General features: G+C 36.7%; 1 protein-coding gene across 8 annotated transcripts; it reads right to left on the reverse strand.

The window, feature by feature from the left end:
• Positions 1–4,832: 4,832 nt before the first annotated feature.
• LOC113676459 (uncharacterized) lies at positions 4,833–18,920 on the reverse strand. 8 transcript variants are annotated; one of them, XM_089212718.1, is made up of 3 exons: positions 17,245–18,920; positions 17,025–17,146; positions 4,833–5,685 (listed from the first exon to the last, which is right to left on the reverse strand). In XM_089212718.1, the coding sequence occupies exons 1-3, from the start codon at positions 18,439–18,441 to the stop codon at positions 5,631–5,633; spliced, it is 1,374 nt and encodes a 457-aa protein (XP_089068844.1). In that variant the 5' UTR covers positions 18,442–18,920; the 3' UTR covers positions 4,833–5,630. The 8 variants fall into 8 exon arrangements, with proteins under 8 accessions (XP_089068844.1, XP_089068843.1, XP_089068842.1 ...); XM_089212717.1 differs by having other exon boundaries at positions 5,535–5,685; positions 17,025–17,164; XM_089212716.1 differs by lacking the exon at positions 4,833–5,685 and adding an exon at positions 13,400–15,208 and having other exon boundaries at positions 16,813–17,146.
• Positions 18,921–19,096: the final 176 nt, after the last annotated feature.

The raw sequence follows: 19,096 nt of genomic DNA on the forward strand, positions 1-19,096 counted from the left end.
GTTTAAAGATCAGTGAGCTAAAAGCGAATGTATCGTCAACTTTCTCCAAGTAATTATTCTTAGTTTCTTTCTTTTCCACTACTAATAAGAACAAAATGACAATAATAATAGGAAAGAATTTCAGTCAGTTTTTGTGATTAGAGCGCGCTTAAGGTAATTCCTCTGAAATAAAAGTGACAATTCTAAATTTTAAAACTGATAACTGTTATTGATTGTTAAGCACATTTCTTCTGGCCATTTCTTCCTAGCTGAGGTCTTAAAATAATTCCTCTGAAATAAAAGTGACAATAGATTTTCGTTTAAACTTTGTGCACTCAGGCATTGAAAATGCCCCATTTTAGCATTATTCAGTGCTTATTAGAAGAACGCTTTCTCAGTAATAATTGTAAACTTTTGTGACCGAGACTTTTGAGAACATGCATTAAACTAAAGTCAATACATTTTGCCGGACACAAATGAACATTTTAGATTTGAATTAGACAGAGAGCTGAATCCTTGATTAAAATTTGAACCACATTTCTTGACATGGTTACCAAACGGCAAATTGAAAAGACCACAGTGTATTTGCTATTTTCCTTATTTATTCAATTTTCAGCAATAGAAATCAGATGAGTCTTTTCTCGCGCAAAGCTTATGATAAGTTGATTACAATGTCTGGAAAAAAATGTGGGGTGCCCATGCTTGTTGGTGAGCTATAGCCATTTTTCAACTGATAGAGCTCGATATCAAGGCAAATATCCGCCACGTTTTTAATGTGTGCGTGCACGAGGGCGCGCTAAATGACGCCATAAATTACCCGCAGAAAGGATGCGCAATGCAAATGTGAGGAATCACCTGAATTAGCGCGCACTATTACGATAAAAACCAGTGAAAAGGGGAGGGATCGGACTAGCTAAATCCTATGGCAAAAACATTCACTTTTATTGAGTACTAAATATTCTGCTCCAGGTGATAAGGCTGAACGATAAAATGCGCGTTACATTAAGCTCTGGAAATGAGCGCTATATAAATTCATGTATTTAATTGTATCGTATCGTATTGTTCTGCACCTCCTTCCGTGTGTGATGTTGAGTTAGACTGGGAAGGGTTCTACTGGTGAGGATTCTTGGGCACAAATGTCAGTTCTAGGACAAACCGGAAATAGATTTTTCTTTTGAAATTTTGAAGCCTAGAGTTTCAGCTGACACGGTCAGTTAATATGGCAACTGTAAAGGCTAAGGGAAAATGATAGTGGGGAGATTTCTCTCGAAATTTACTGACGATAAAAATCACAGTACGGTGTAAGGTTGAAGAACCCAGGCTAGATATTTTCGTTTAAAACAAAAACTTAAGCATAACATAGTACACAAATAGGAGAAGATTACACTCACCTAAATCCGCTCTGGAATCATCCGGTGCGCCGGTCCAATCATTGGACCAGCGGTGCGGCACCGCTGGTCACAGTTTAAATTTTTCAGTGCAAAAAAGGTTTTTTGATTCTTCTTACAATATAGGCCAGTACTAATTTGCGGAGCGAGAAAGTCTGTTAATTTCATGTTCAAAAATCATTTCCATTCATAATGCACTACTTAAGATTTTTTCCTCCATCTTACTAGGTCTCAGAACCTAAAACCAGGAAGTAACAAAACCAAAATTCCTGTTTCATGTTTATTTTGGTTTATCCCTGACCATAAAATTTCAGCATGCATCAGTAAACTCATCATATATGCAGTATTGGCGTATTTTTATAGAGCAATAGAGCACACTAACTATTTTGTGTGGCAAATAGCTACCCCTCCGTACTTGCTACCGTATCAATTACGCATGTTTGGTTGCAAATACTTACCCTCCATATTTGCTACGGTAGCAAATACCCACTTTTTGTAGCAAATACCCACCCCTCCGTATTTGCAACTGTAGCAAATACGCAATGTTGGTAGCAGATACCTACTAATGTAGCAAATACCTACCAGGTAAGTAACTGCTACGGTAGCAAATACGCAGTTAACATAGCAAATACCCACGCCTTTTTAACTCTCTCTCTCTCTCTCTCTCTCTCTCTCTCTCTCTCTCTCTCTCTCTCTCTCTCTCTCTCTCTCTCTCTCTGTAGAAGAAAATTAGGGCACTTTCGTGACTTTTCCCTCTTTTGATGATAGATCAACTGTTTTTGTGTGGTAACTTTTGACAACTCCTATGACAAAGCTTGATGACCCAACCTGTCTGCATGCGAGCAATTCACAAATACCATCTAATCCTCACTGAAACAGCTCGTTATTTGTGCTTGTGAGGTCACGTAAGTGCCCTGTGTCGTGGTATCGACCAATTTAGAAGCTATAAATCTATTTTTTTCGCCAAACTGAAGCTATTGACTTACCATTTGTGCGCCACTCAATTCCCTTGGCCACCACAACCTTTTAAGTCTGAGTTATCAAGACTTTAAAAAATCTGCCGTGTATGTGGTTTACTTTTCAAGTCGATGAAAGGTTTCAGAATGCGAAAAAGGCCCTTTTTGCGTTTTGTAAGTTTGGACAATTAAATTCGCAACTTGACTTTTATCAATTTCACTCAAAATTATACGGTAAGTAGAACAATCTTTTGACAATAAAACAAAGCAAACTTGAGTCTAGAATCACCATCCGTTATTTTGTTATGATGATTTAAAGTAACCAATGTCGGAAATGGCAAATGTCACGAAAGTTTCCTATTTGCTAAATGTGACAAATTATTATTTCAGCGTATTTTTCGGAGAGGCAGGAATGATCAGTACTATCAAATTGTACAATAGTGCAATAGCAACGCGCTATTCAAGTTGCAGATTTGTTTGTTGCAATCAAAATGGATCAGTGCCGAAAATATGGTGAATTACGACCTTGATGCGCTTTGCGTATAGGGGTATATGGACAGGTGATTGAAAACTTCTACTGCGGAACTCATTGTATTGCCTGGTTATTACAGAAATCTTCCTTCAAGGAAAGTACTATTATAATTAAGATCATGACTACTAGAGATCTCAACTTTAAAAGCTGGTACGCTCCTTAATTTTGGAGGGGACACACGCCCGATGTAGAAATGTCGCTTGGTCAAACAAGAATCAATTGATCTAGATCCTACATTTCCCCTTTCAGACAAGAGGAAATATATAGGTGCTTGCTTAGATCTCAGACTGGTGAACTATGAACAAGAAAAATAATTGTAATGTACTGCCCAAACTAATAAGGATATTCGCGCTATTCGTCATAAATGTGTCAAACAATTCTCTAAACAAGCGCTGGCCTCATCGACCAACTTTGTTATCAGGATAGTCTTAATCTTACGTTTCCAATATATGTCTTATTATGAATCATTGCAACTAATGACATGCAGAATGTTCTGATTCAGATTACTAAAACTCGGTTTTAGAGACGACGGTTTTATTCGAGCCTGTCCAGACGATATTTAGTAATCGGGCCTTGAAACTGTATGGAACAATCCGCCACGGTAAAAAGAAAAAAATACGTCATCTAAGCGACTTATGTTGTTTCTCTCTCAAGAAAGTACAACACCCTAATACCTCTCTATCAACTCCCTTCTCTAATAAGCCCACCGTTTGGAAGTTGGTTTTTGTAACAGTCTCCCCCATCTCTAATAAGACCCCTCGCATTTTTTCCATGCGGCCCAGTTGGTTTGTTTTTAAACAAATATCCCCTGAAACAAATATAACCGTTTGCTACCCTGCAATAAATGATTAAGTTTGATTGCAGTTGTTTAAGTTTGGGACAAAAACTACTTTAAGACTAAAACGGCGAGTTTAAGATTTAAAATAAGCCCCTCTCTCTATTTAAACTCCCCTCTCTAATGAACCCTCAGGTAAAAAGGCTTGAAAAACAAACAAATAAATAAATACATTGATGAATCCCGCGGGGGGATTAATAGAACACTTACGGTAGTTGTACGTTTGTGAACAAGACAGTGAGGATGAAATAGAGGTCCATAGAAGAAGTTCGCATAGAAGTATCAAGATTCTTGACGACAGCGAAAGTGAAGGAAGTGAACTTAGAAGTATTCGCATAAGGGGAGTGGAGATTGAAGTCAGTGAAGATGAGAATGCAAGCTCCTTTAAAACTCCACACAAATTGGCTGAAGATGTCATTACTGAATTTAAAGCCTGGCTTAGATCAGCCGACTGAGGGTAAGCTTGATGAGAAAACCAGCCCAACAGCATGGAAAGAAAGTTTCTAAGCTTCTGAAGGTGGTGGATGACAAGTGCAATTTGACTTCCTTGTTCGACGATCACCTTATTAACCAAAAGTTCCTCGAAGACTATGCAAAGAAAGAATACCTCCCCAAAACAACGGAGAATTATTTAATGAGTTTACGTCACTTTTACTCCTTTTCCCTTCCTGAAAAACTAGGAATAACTGTTTCTAAGAAAAGTTAATCTCTTTAAGAGACAAAGTCAGCCGGTGGTCATCAGCATTTCGCCAGAACTTGTGCCAAACGACACTAAGAAGAGATGGAAGAAGACTTTCACGCCTTGATAACTCCAGATCAAATACGACAGTTTGAAACAAACAACGCCGCAAGAGATGCTTTATGTCTGTTAGGTCAACTGTGAGGTGCACAAAACATCCAGATAACACAAGCTCGGAACACGTCAATTCGACATTTCTTACTAATTGAGATATCTAACCCTAAGAAGATTCTAGACAAAGTTCGAGGGATGTGGCGTTTTTCTTCCTCCACACAATCAGAGCCTGTGAACCTCCCTGACGAACAAGAGACGCTTGAACAAAGAGTGGAGAGATCTCTTGACGTCGATAAAAACCGACCTTGCGAAATACAGGCCAAAACAACAGAGGCAAGTGATGTTCGTTACCTATTTTCATCTTTGGAGCTTGATAGGCTGAGAGCTATGTTTAAAGAAATGATCACGACATCTGTACCAATCTCAAAGCCTAGGGTCAAGGAAATTCTTCAAAAGGAAGATGGGGCAAAGTACCTCTTACAAAAATCCTCGTTAGAAACAATAATTAATCGTGTGAAATACGAAGGGCGCCTTGAAAGAGCATTTAAGACAGCTCAAAATTAGAGTTGTTTTGATGATTGTTAACAGTTGATTGAAGTCTGGACAAATGTGTCGGATGTACTGTTATCAAGTGCCTTAAGATTTTATGGTGATTTTGCGTTCACGTTACTATGATAGGTTATTCTATCTAATTTAAGTTATTGTTGAGCGGATAACGGAGCTCATTGTTTGTCTTGAAAGGTCCCTCCTTCCCACTTTAGTCCGTCATGCGTCAATTTGCCGTTGCCGCGCGAATTTTGGTAGGGAGATATACTCGACTAAACTTGTTCGCAGATATTTTTCCTAGGTCGCGTGGGTAATTTCTGTCTTTTTTTTCCCATGTGCTTATAAATGAACCTTACATGCTAATGCTATGGATTGTAGAGAGATGCCAAGCGCTCGTAGACATTATCTTGTTAACATGAGGATACTTTCTCTCTACAATCAAAGGAAATTCATTTTTCTCACCAGCTGCTCGGTAACTGTTGCAGAATATTTAGAAACAATGCATAATCACGTGACATGAACGTATAGGGAGTGCTTGGCTTTGGTGTGGCGCCCAGACTCTTCTCAAAGTCCACCATTCCTGTCAACTCGATACACGCTTTCATGGCATCCATGGGTTTTCCGCCATTCCACAACTCATGGTCGTGAAGTATTGTCTGCACAGAATGAAAAGTAGAAAAATAATGTTTTAGGGATTAGTCATGTATCACGGGGAGGGGGGGAAGGCTTGAAAGATTTTTTTTTGGGAGGTGACCACATGATTTTCAGGGGCAATGGAGGCAACGGAGTGTAAAAGGGGGGGATACAGGCCATAGAAAGTTGATTTCCAGGGGGGAATAAATGACAGCTTTCATCTTCGAAAATCTCAGGGCATGACAACAAAAAATATGTATGCAATACTGTTATTTTCCTAGAAAAAAAGCGCAAAATCGGCATTCGTAAGAACTGCGTATGTTCTTCAAGACCGAATTTTTTCATCCAGCAATAAAGGAAACAAAATAAAAAGCAGAAAATCAGTAAGCCGCAACACACCTTTACTTCGTGTTGAAGTCACTTATTAAATGAAATGCTCAGAATCGCTATATTTGATTGAGAAGGATGCATGTTTTTCCTTTCACATGGCAAACTTTGAAGTTGCGTTGACGTCTTTTCAGTTAAACAGTTCTTTATATCCCTAATGCTACAAAAGGTTTGTGAAGTTTTTATCTAACCAATTGACTTTTAAGACAAGGCAAGTTATGCTTTACTTAGAAAAGAAAAAAAAAAGGTAGATTGGAAATGCAATTCGGCAATCAAAACGTCCTGCAACTGATCGAAAATGTAACAATCTTTGGAGACACATGTTATCCTGCTGATAGGAATTGGTATTTAAATACAAAAAAACATTCCCTTTCACAAGAAAGCTCAAAGTATGTTTTTGCATTTGACTAAGCTCAGTACTTTTTTATGCTATTTGTAGATCGACGCTCCGACTTGACCTGGCATTGGCCGAAAGATTTAGGTCACTAAGTTGCGTTTTCTAGCTTCCATAAAGTAATAGTAATAGAACTACCAAACAATCAAACGTAAACTATAGAGCGCGCTTAAAAACTGACAAAACAATCAAACGTAAACTACGGAGCGCGCTTAGACCTAATGACACAATCAAACGTAAACTACAGAGTGTGCCAAGAACTAACAAATCAATCAAACATAAACTACAAAGTGCGCTTAGAACTAATTAAACAATCAAACATAAACTACAGAGCGCGCTTAGACCTAGCAACACACTCAAACGTAAACTACGGAGCGCGCTTAGACCTAGCAACAAACTGAAACGTAAACTACAGAGCGCGCTTAGACCCAACAAAACAATCAAACGTAAACTACAGAGCGCACTTAGACCTAGCAACACACTCAAACGTAAACTACGCAGCGCGCTTAGACCCAACAAAACAATCAAACGTAAACTACAGAGCGCGCTTAGACCTAACAACACACTCAAACGTAAACTACAGAGCGCGCTTAGACCCAACAAAACAATCAAACATAAACTACAGAGCGCACTTAGACCTAGCAAAACACTCAAACGTAAACTACAGAGCACGCTTAGACCCAAAAAAACAATCAAACGTAAACTACAGAGCGCACTTTGACCTAACAAGACAGTCAAACATAAACTACAGAGCGCGCTTAGAACTAACAAAATAATAAAACGTAAACTACAGAGCACGCTTAGACCTAACAAGACAGTCAAAGATAAACTACAGAGAGCGCTTAGACCTAACAAAATAATAAAACGTAAACTACAGAGCACGCTTAGACCTAACAAGACAGTCAAAGATAAACTACAGAGAGCGCTTAGACCTAACAAAATAATAAAACGTCTTAGTCTTAGTAAGTTTTACTTACAGCTTCTAAGATGGTGGGCGGATTTTAGATGCTCCTTTTCTGATGTGAATTATTCTCAAAATGTAATTTGGAATAATAAGGATATACGAATTAATAATAAACCTGTTTTTTATAAAACATACTTTGACAAGGGCATAACTTATTTGAATGATTTACAGTTCGATGTTGACAATGTGCGTTCTTATGAATTCTTTAAGCAAAAAGGACTTAACACTAATTTCCTGACTTGGACAGCCTTGAGATCTTCTATTATTAATATGAAATCAAAAAGCTCCTGCCCCATCCCCACAGCGGGTAATCTCGATCCTATGAATTTTGATTATAAGTCTAAATCTTTTAATGCATATACTGCAAAGTGTAAACAGTTTTATTCTACGATGATAACAAGTAAAGCGAGAATCCCGAATGGCTTTAAAAAGTTGACAGCGGATTTTGAGCTTTCAAATGCGCAGGAAGTTTTCTCTATTCCTTATCTTGTTGCGAGCGAAACGTATGTTTGGTCGTTTCAATACAGAGTATTGAATTTCATTTTGTTTACAAACGATAAATTGTTCAAAATAGGGTTAAGTGATTCGGACAAGTGTTCTTTTTGTGGAACCTATACGGAAGATCTGTACCACCTCTTCTTTAACTGCTCCTTTGTGCAAGCTTTTTGGAACGTATTTACAGTCTGGTGGTTTGATCTTAGTGGCGAATATTTAATTTTGTCTTTAAAAGATATTATGATTGGCTTACTTCAGAGGAATGATCTGTTAAATTATTTGATAACTTTAGGGAAATTGACTATTTGGGAATGTAGAAAAAATAACACCTCTCCAATATTTAGATTGTTTTCGCACAAGGTTGAAGTTAAAAAACAAGTTGAAAAAATAATTGCTATAAGAAACAGAAAGCTTCGCGATTTTCAAATTAGATGGGAATTTCTCATATAATTTTGTGTTTGCCCTTTTTTTTAAGGAAAAGAATGGAAGACCAATGCATAAACTTAGATCTCATATTCTTCCTTGTTTATTAGTTTATTGTAGTTTATTTTTGTTAGAGAATTAACTGGGCGTCGCCATCGCCGGTATGTGTCACTGTGCAATGTTAAAAGAAAATAGTACTTTTTGTATGTAATGGCATAATTAGTAGATTGTGTTGTTAATAGAGCTGGATACTGCAAGTAGTGTAATTATTAGTGACTGTAAGTAGTGTAATTATTAGTGACTGTAAGTAGAGTAATGTAAATAAGCATTGTAATTAGTGTAAGTGGTGTTTCATATTGTATTGTAAGCATTGTGTTTGTAATTTAAAAATAAAAATTTAAAAAAAAAAACAAAACAAAACAAAAAAAACAAAAAAAACAACAAAAAAACAACAAAAACAAACAAAAACAAACAAAAACAAAACAAAAACAAAAAAAAATAAAACGTAAACTACAGAGCGCGCTTAGACCCAACAAAACAATCAAACATAAACTACAGAGCGCACTTAGACCTAGCAAAACACTCAAACGTAAACTACAGAGCACGCTTAGACCCAAAAAAACAATCAAACGTAAACTACAGAGCGCACTTTGACCTAACAAGACAGTCAAACATAAACTACATAGCGCGCTTAGAACTAATAAAACGTAAACTACAGAGCACGCTTAGACCTAACAAGACAGTCAAACATAAACTACAGAGAGCGCTTAGAACTAACAAAATAATAAAACGTAAACTACAGAGCACGCTTAGACCTAACAAGACAGTCAAACATAAACTACAGAGCGCGCTTAGAACTAACAAAATAATAAAACGTAAACTACAGAGCACGCTTAGACCTAACAAAACAATCAAACATATACTACAGAGAGCGCTTAGAACTAACAAAACAATCAAACGTAAACTACAGAGTGCACTTTGACCTAACAAGACAGTCAAACATAAACTACAGAGTGCACTTTGACCTGGCAAGACAGTCAAACATAAACTACAGAGCACGCTTAGACCTAACAAGACAGTCAAACATGAACTACAGAGAGCGCTTAGAACTAGCAAAATAATAAAACGTAAACTACAGAGCACGCTTAGACCTAACAAGACAGTCAAACATAAACTACAGAGAGCGCTTAGAACTAACAAAATAATAAAACGTAAACTACAGAGTGCACTTTGACCTAAAAAAACAATCAAACGTAAACTACAGAGTGCACTTTGACCTAACAAGACAGTCAAACATAAACTACAGAGTGCACTTTGACCTGGGCAAGACAATCAAACATAAACTACAGAGCGCGCTTAGACCCAACAAAACAATCAAACATAAACTACAGAGCGCACTTAGACCTAGCAAAACACTCAAACGTAAACTACAGAGCACGCTTAGACCCAAAAAAACAATCAAACGTAAACTACAGAGCGCACTTTGACCTAACAAGACAGTCAAACATAAACTACATAGCGCGCTTAGAACTAACAAAATAATAAAACGTAAACTACAGAGCACGCTTAGACCTAACAAGACAGTCAAACATAAACTACAGAGCACGCTTAGACCTAACAAGACAGTCAAACATAAACTACAGAGAGCGCTTAGAACTAACAAAATAATAAAACGTAAACTACAGAGCACGCTTAGACCTAACAAGACAGTCAAACATAAACTACAGAGCGCGCTTAGAACTAACAAAATAATAAAACGTAAACTACAGAGCACGCTTAGACCTAACAAAACAATCAAACATATACTACAGAGAGCGCTTAGAACTAACAAAACAATCAAACGTAAACTACAGAGTGCACTTTGACCTAACAAGACAGTCAAACATAAACTACAGAGTGCACTTTGATCTGGCAAGACAGTCAAACATAAACTACAGAGTGCACTTTGACCTAGCAAGACATTCAAACGTAAACTACAGAGCGCACTTAGACCTAACAAAACAATCAAACGTAAACTACGGAGTGCACTTTGACCTAACAAGACAGTCAAACATAAACTACAGAATGTACTTTGACCCAGCAAGACAGTCAAACATAAACTACAGAGTGCACTTTGACCTAGCAAGACATTCAAACGTAAACTACAGAGCGCACTTAGACCTAACAAACAGTCAAACATAAACTACATAATGTACTTTGACCTAGCAAGACAGTCAAACATAAACTACAGAGTGCACTTTGACCTAGCAAGACATTCAAACGTAAACTACAGAGCGCACTTAGACCTAAAAAAACAATCATACGTAAACTACGGAGTGCTCTTTGACTTAACAAGACAGTCAAACATAAATTACAGAGCGCGCTTAGACCTAACAAGTTAGTTGACAAAACGTACTCGTAAAGCAATGAGGGAAAGGATAACGCACCGCTGAGGGATACAATTGGCATCGAAAGATTTTTATTCACGTTATACAAGTGAATAGAAACGTTCAAGCATTTTCCATGGTGTAATGTTTTTATTTCATACGTACTAAAATTTTTTTTTACTGAAAGCCGCACACTTGTTGCCCTCCACTGTGAAGTACCATCGTTCATGTCTACGATTGGACGAACGATGTATTCTCAGTCATTCGCTCAGTATGTATGGAATCAATTACGGTACTTTCAATGTTGGTTTTGAGAATCAGATACCGTATCAACACTTTTTTGAGCATAAATCTTTCAAAAAATCATGAATTATTATTATTTATCAGAACGATTGTCTGCCGCAATCCTCAACCCTTAACAAAACGATCTATTTTTTTTTGTGAAAGAACGTTTCCTGTCCATGTAGAACGTTTGAAGTAGTACCTTTCTGATCCCCTAACTCGATCAGATCAGAAGTCGTTCAGTTTAAAAGTTTCTTTTTCCAAAAAGCAACTGAAGTGGTTGCTTTAACAATTTTTTTAAGGGTTTAAGAAGTTCAGGAAATAAATAATTTTTATAACCTTCCATAGTTGCAAAAGTGCCCTAAAAGTGACTAAAGTGCCCTAAAAGTGACTAAAGTGCCCTTAAAAGTTACCAAAGTGCCTGTCACGTTACAGAAGTGCCCCTTTGTGTTACAAAAGTACCCTTTCCTCTAGCTCTCTCTCTCTTTCTCTCTCAAATGACTAGTTCTTCCGCAAAAATTGATTTTGAAGTTGTGAACTTTGTGCTACCAAATGTGTTTTTTAGGTAGATTGGCACACGGCCAGTTAACTTTTTCAATCCTTCTCAAAAAGTAACTGAGAAAGTTAAAACGAAAGGTATTTGAAGTTAACGGTTACATTAATGAGTGAAACTTTCGCGTTCATATAAGATTTGAATTCTCCAAAACAATTTGTTCGTGGTACAAAGTTGAGTGAAGTTTTGATTTCCACCCCAAATGCACTTTCGCTAACTCTTCGCAATTCTCATGAATTTGGACATCTACCGTACATTTCACAACAGAAACCGAAGTGATTCTATTACTAAAAGTCGCAATAAATCCGCGTGTCTAACAAGAAAAAGTGCCTCATTTGACTTCAGCTTTTCGGCGGAAGAAATAAAAAATTGCAGCAAACAAATAAAAACTCTCAAAACTTTAAAACATACATTTGAATTTACCTACAATAATTTTCGTTGCCTTTCATAACTGAACAGAGACAAATCTTCGAAAACTAATCGCCGTTGGGAATGAATAATACTTTCCGTGTAAGAGCACTAACTGTTTGTGAAGACAGCATCGTCGTGATAATATTTAACTCGAGTTTGATTGGCAAACCAGTACACTATTGCTGTTCATGCAAATTTGCACGTGCATATTTTTTTTTTTTTTTTTTTGCTTTCTAGTGGACAGGTGTCAGGTTGTGACATAATCTTATAAAAATTGTTGCAAGGTTTTCATTGAACACTATAGTAAATCAATTCTACTATTACACAAATAAAAATTTTTAGGTGAAGCCTCTCTTTAATTCTGTTTTCTCAATGAATTGTTCAGTTCATGGAGAATCGTGCCGTTATTACAGCCCTGGATATTCGGGATTTTTTTCCAAGCATTTTTCTAAGTTAAAAAAAATAAAAATGTTTCTCACCATCCTACGTCAGTCTGTAATGAGAAAAAATGTGCCTGAGTTCTTACCGCTAAAGGCCGTAAGAAAAGGCGGTATCCAAGACCTCGGGAACAGTTTTTCCCAAACAAACCCCCAGTACTGACATATGAACTTCATAATTGGCCTTGCTCACCTTAGAGTTTCCGTGGCTCAGTGATAGAGCATTAGAGTGCGGAATCTGAGGTTCGATTCCTCATGGAGACTCAGAATTTTTTTCTTTGTCCCACGCTCGTGACTAAACGAAAAAACATCTTCCACTGCGGTATTGACACGTTGTAACAAACGAACGAAACAAACTAAAATGTAGCACCTAAAAAGGGGATGTTATTTAGACACGAAATCAAGAAACAAAGGGCAAGAACTGAAACCGGTCTGAAAAAGGGGACCACACCTCTAGCAAGAGTTGCCAGAATCCTCCGACCCCCATTTGGGAATTTTGTGCAAAAAAACTTTCATCATCTGATCACTGGTCTGCAGTGTCGGTAAGAAAGAGATTAAGTAAAAATATGTTTGGATTCTCTGAGACTAAATTTCGATTTTGGCTCTAATCGTGAGGTTTTATAAAGAAACATGTTGCAAAATAGAGGTCCCTGGACTGGTGAGGTGTAAAGATGTACGTCAAGTTGTTTTTTCCCACAACATGGGTTACTTTGAAATCAATCTCTAGATACATAATTTTTCTAGAGAAACAGGATTGTTTCGTAACAAAGAAGCAAAACAGAAAAATGATGATGATCACACTGTATACAGATGCCTGTCTCTCATAACGTCACAAATCAGCTGCCTGTTTCTCTCCTATAAATGGACATACTTTTTCAAGTGGACATAATGTCTGCAGGAGACTAGCTTTTTCTGGCATATACATAACTGACTAAAATTCTCCTAACTCCCTTGTATTTGGATTGGGGTAAAAGGCAAACATTCTTAATAACCTAAACATTAAATAAATCATCACAACCAAAAAATATATGTGTTCATTTTAATTTTGTCATGTTCATGTGACAATTAAATATAACATTTTGCATTAACTAAAACATACTCTATTTCCCAAATGTGTTACATATTTCCCAAACATTTTGCATTTGTTTTACCAAGACCACCATTTACCTCATGATAATTGTTTGAATGCAGAAACATATTGTTAGACAATAAGTACACTACATAAATAAATAAAATCTGAATAAATAGGTACACAAATAAATAAATAGATAGATCATTGCAAAATAAATAAGCTTCTTCTATCACCAACTCAGACATACTATTTACAATGTCTTATTAAATTCAATTCATGATTTTCCCTCTAGTACCTGATAAACTATATTCTTCTTGGTACTAGACACTGAGATAACAGAAGAAGGGATAATAGAAGAAATAATCAAGTTTTAATAACTAAAGATAAAATCCTCTCATGCTATCACATTAATTTACATTGCTTTAGAGTAACAATCTCAAAGTGCCTGAGAAATGAGTTAACTGTCAGTGATAACATATTCCAATCGCAATTCCCCCACATGAGGATTCAAATGCTTTGAAGGCAATAAAAAGCTGATTCCAGAAGATGTAACTCACAAATGGTGAGTTATTTAGGCTAATAACATTCATTGATTAATGATCAATCAAACTGATAATTATCACATTTCAGAGGCACTTATAGACTTGTTTTATATTTAATTAATATAACATAGATTCCCACAATGACATAAAAATTGTCCTTAACAGTCCAATTACTGAATAGAGTAAAATGAAATAATGCACAATGACACTGGGAACTTTAAAATCAATAAAATCATTTAGAAATACAAATGATCTTAATCATGGATAACAATAATTATCTTTAAGAAATCATCAACTACTTTGACATGGAACTTGTTAGTTCTATGTTTGGGCTACCTCATTTGCTACATTTAATGAATTTACAACCCCACAATTAGATTGAGCAGAGGGATCAACATACTGAAATGGAGTTGTGCATATCACTTTGTCAGCACTTATGTTCACCATGAGTAATGGACATTTACCACTGCCAAAGGCCAGTACTTATCCCTAGGCTCAAAAGATGGAGCTATATCAGAGAAAGTTTTTGAAAACTACCTATATTACCATAATTTCAGTGAAAGTTATCATGATGCAACAAACTTGATTTATCCTTTGTTAGTTGCAGAAACTACCAGTATATAAATTTGTCCAAAACTTTTCCACAGTAAATACATTGATTGAAGATATTCAACTGCAGGATTAAAATTCAAATATAAGACCTTCAAATTACTATTTAAAGTGAAGAACATGAAAATTGTGCAAATTTAAGGTTTTTTCTATCAAACTTTTGCTTAAACCTTCAAAAACAACCAAAACTTTGGGAAGTGCAAAGAACAGCTGGATGGAGACATGAAAGACATAAAAACACATCTTTTGATCTTTTGATCATCATCATCTACATGAAGTTTCCAAGGCATAAGAGAAGAAGAGCAGGTACCTCTTGTAATCACATACAATTTATAATTCTCACATTGTCCGAGTCTAAATCTAGTCACCACACCTTAGCAATACCTTTCAACTTTAGATGTTGGTTTTAACTTTTGAATAAAAATCTGTATTTTGTGATGACTGGAAAGGAATCTCCTATACTTTTTGCTCTCTAAACTGTTAGGTCTTATAAACCACTTCAAGTAACTCCTTCACTCTCAAAATCTGATTGGCAATTTTCCTTCTTGATTTTAATGTTCAGGGCTTAGAGCTCAACTTTCATCAAAGTCACTATTTGGTGATCCTAAATCCTAAAATTAACACAAGAAATAAATTAGAAGTTCACCAGTTCACTTTACGAAGTATTAATTGACTTGTAACACCATGACAATACACCCTGGTTTAATGATAACCAATTAACAGAAAACAATCATTTTTGAAGATGACACATCACCTCAAGGTTTTAGATTTGACTTACAAGGATAGAGACCTAATTTTTCACAAATTAAAATGATGAGAAATTAAGAAATGTTTGATGCAAATGCTAATCTGAGATCAACCTTTGACCATAAACAAAAAGTAATAAAAATGTTGCAACTTGCTACATGATTGTTTATCACTGCATGGTCTTTGGATTTGGAACTTTCCCAGAAAATTGGGCTGTCCTTGATTTTTTCCTAGTTGCCAAGTAATCACAACTTGGAGTGTTATGCTTACATTAAACTTTCAAAGAATTTTATGTACAAGTCATTCCCTGGAGAAAAAGCTTCAAATGTTGATTTTTTTTTACTTTAATGACAAATTCCTAATTTAATGAAGGCATTCCTTGCTGTAGGAACAAGAAGAAACAAAATTTGTTGAAACTAAAAGGAGTACACCTAATATTCCTATATTTAATTGCAACCCTAAGGGTTCAGAAAGAAATCATGATTTGAAATGTTCTTTACAGTATCAGTTAGACTGAGCAGACCAGCCGACTATTGTTACATGATGAAATAATTATTTGTTGCTTTCATTTCCTAGTTTCTGGAATGCATCCAGACATGAGAATGAAAATATTGCAATCAATGTCACAGAAATTAAGGAACCAAATTGAAGCCCACCAAACCAAACCTAAAGCTTGAGAATTAGTTTTGATTTCATGACAAGTCCATTTCTTATATGATACATTATGGACACTCAAATATCATATGAAAGATTCAATATCACAACCAAAAACAATCCATCTATGGAGTAATATTGGATTAACTCTTTCTGAATGGCATATGAACTCCCTGCTCATGGGTTACATTACAAGGGGTTGGGATGAAAATTGAAACCAAAATAATGATCAAGATAACATCCCTTTTAGTGAAAGCCCTATCACAACCACAACTGAGACAACTTCAAAACAGAATGTAACATTGTTAAAGAAACCTTTGAAAGTAAACAAAGAACCACGCACTAGCAGAGAATGAGACAGGAGCTTCACCAAAACTAAGAAAGCTTGACAGATTGATAGCCTAAGGAAGAGATGTGCAAAGGAAATACACAACAACAATCTCAAATTGAGTGGCTCACTGAATCAATCTGATTATGAATGGAAACTGTTCAAGAACAGATGATGACACTTCAAGATTGTGTATAACCATTAACGTTTTGAAAGTGTAAGACCAAGTAAGCTCTTTTTCCAAAGACTACTGCAGACAATGGATATCAATAAATGATAAGTGAGATAGTCTGTGCATGTTATTATCATTGCATCTACAGGTAATCTCTTCAAAAACTAAATCAAAATTAGTGGGGCTATGCATCAATTACAGTACAGATTTTCATATGACAGAAAGAAAAATTGCATGTTAATAAAAGAACTCTGTTACAGTCACTAGTAATTGTTACTACTTAATGTAAGCAACATCACTATCAGGAGACTTACCATAATGCTATGATAAGTTGAGTGATTGCAATTGATCTTCAAACTCACTCTTCCTTGACAATTTCTTCAGTTGATCGCAATCTAATTTTGCCCCTTTGCAGTACTTCTCCTCTAAGCCACTAATTTCTGCCAGTTTCTTTTTAATCTTCCGAATCTGTTTTTCAATCTCACTTTTCTTTAAGTCATCCTGGGAGGAATGAAGATTCACCGACCTGCTACCTCCAGAAACTTCTGACTCCTTTTTGGCAGGGACTTCACCAATATCTACAAAATGTTCTTGGATATCACCATCTTCAATAGGGTTCTCCTCGAAGTGGACATCTTTTTTACTGACCTTAGAAAGTAATAATGGCTTACTTTGATCATTACACCCACTTTTATGAATAAAAAGAGAGAGATTGGAAGGTTATCATTAGTTTCAGTGTTATTTACCTTGTTCAGATGATGGCCTTCTCCCAAGCTAATCTCTGGTTGGTTGAAATTATTCAATAAGTTCTCAGTGTGGATTTCATAATTATTGGAGTCATGGTTTTTGTGATTGCTGTGACGAAATGAATTGTTGAAATTTCTGCGTCTGGAGAGGGATCGATAATAGCTGGGCCTGGCTGCTGGATAAACACAATAGTCATACCCCTGACCTGGTGACTGTAGGGACCCTGGTCCACCAGTTTGGTCATGAAACCCATATGAGCATGTGAACGAAGCCTGACCTGTTGATACTGCAGGAATCATATTGTACATGTTGGAGAAGGACAAAAAAGTTTGTGGTACTCCAGTGGACTGGTAGCCATTGGGGTTTTGAAACTGAGGAGCAAATTGGTACTCTAGAGGCCACTGTTGTAAGGCAAATGGATAACTTGTGAATTGGCATTTGGTATCGTACACCTGGCCATTTGAAGGTTTGCCAATCGACTTAAGAAAATCCTCTTTAAGGTCTTCACTCGGTATGTATTTTGTATAGTCAAATCGCTCTTCTTTAGGGATCCTTTCACCGTTTCCCAAACAACCATTAGTTTCAGGGACAAGTGTCTCACTTTCTGATTGTGGTGATCGCTGTTCAATTGATTTCCTGCCGTCGATCGAGTTCAATCCCTCTTCGGATGATACTACAGTTTGTTCACTCATACTCAAACAGTCTTCGTTCAGTCTTTTCTCTGGTTGTTGGTCATTCCCGTTTGACTCTATTTCTGGATCATTGTGGGAATTTTTTCCACTTTCATCTGCTTCGCTAGCGAAAGAATTGTAATTTCGTATGCCGCCTACTACTTCTAGCCCACTCTCGCATCCGGTCTCGGTTGCTTCGCATGACGTACACTTGAGGGAAGTTGCCGACGAAAAACTTTCAAGCACTTGGTTTTTCTGAGTTTTCCCATCAGTATCACCCTTTTCTCGCTGCATTTTACAACTTTCTGACTGAAAGGGATTTAGAGATTCTTTATGGTCCACTTCTTCAGCAAAACTTTCATGCTTTGCGTTCAATGGACATATGGCCTTTTCACCGATAGGGATTTCTCCTTTACACTTATTCATACAACGTCCCATTAGCGCGGCTGTTTCCTTTTGAGAGGAGTCGCACGAATGGAAACTGGCTTGGTGCGAGTTCTCGAGGTTTTGACCGCTTTCGGACATGATCTTTCTTCGGTCAATGTCCCAGGTAGCCAAACCTCGAAAGACTTAGTCAGCTGTTCTCTAACACAATCACTCAAACTCTGACTTGGTAACTTTTTATTTGTTACAAATACGCATGCGAACTGAAGGCCACCTGCTTTCCTTAAGTTTCGTCAGTCTCGTTCCCAGGGGATTCTCGGTCAATTTTCCAAGAAAGAAAGGAAGGTGGACTATGGATAAATTTGAAAGCGATCTTCGCAGTAATGAACACTACTTAAGCAGTGGTGAAATTAAGGCCTGTACGGAATTTGAACCCATGACCTCTGCGATTCTCTACCAATAAACACGTGAAGCGATGAATAAATAGCTCTGAATATATGAAAAACCATTTATGTGAACTGCGCATTAAGTCTATCCGTAGTCCTCACATAACAGCAAACCGCCTCAATTTTTTTGATGCAAGCAACCGTTCTTTTTTTATGGCTAGGGGTACAAACTTAGAATTCTTTGTACATTGCAGTCTAAAGAAGCATAGAACTATTGAATAAAAAAAGGTAGATAATTAATACTCTATGTTGTGTAGTAACACGCCATCTCCTCAGTGCAAGAATTTTGGGGTCTGACAAGTGGCAAAAAAGTCACAGGTCTGATGGGAAGGGGAGGTGGGGAGCCCCAC

The sequence above is a fragment of the Pocillopora damicornis genome, chromosome 7 (assembly GCF_964200805.1).
Source record: "Pocillopora damicornis chromosome 7, jaPocDami1.2, whole genome shotgun sequence".
Taxonomy (NCBI): Eukaryota; Metazoa; Cnidaria; class Anthozoa; order Scleractinia; family Pocilloporidae; genus Pocillopora; species Pocillopora damicornis.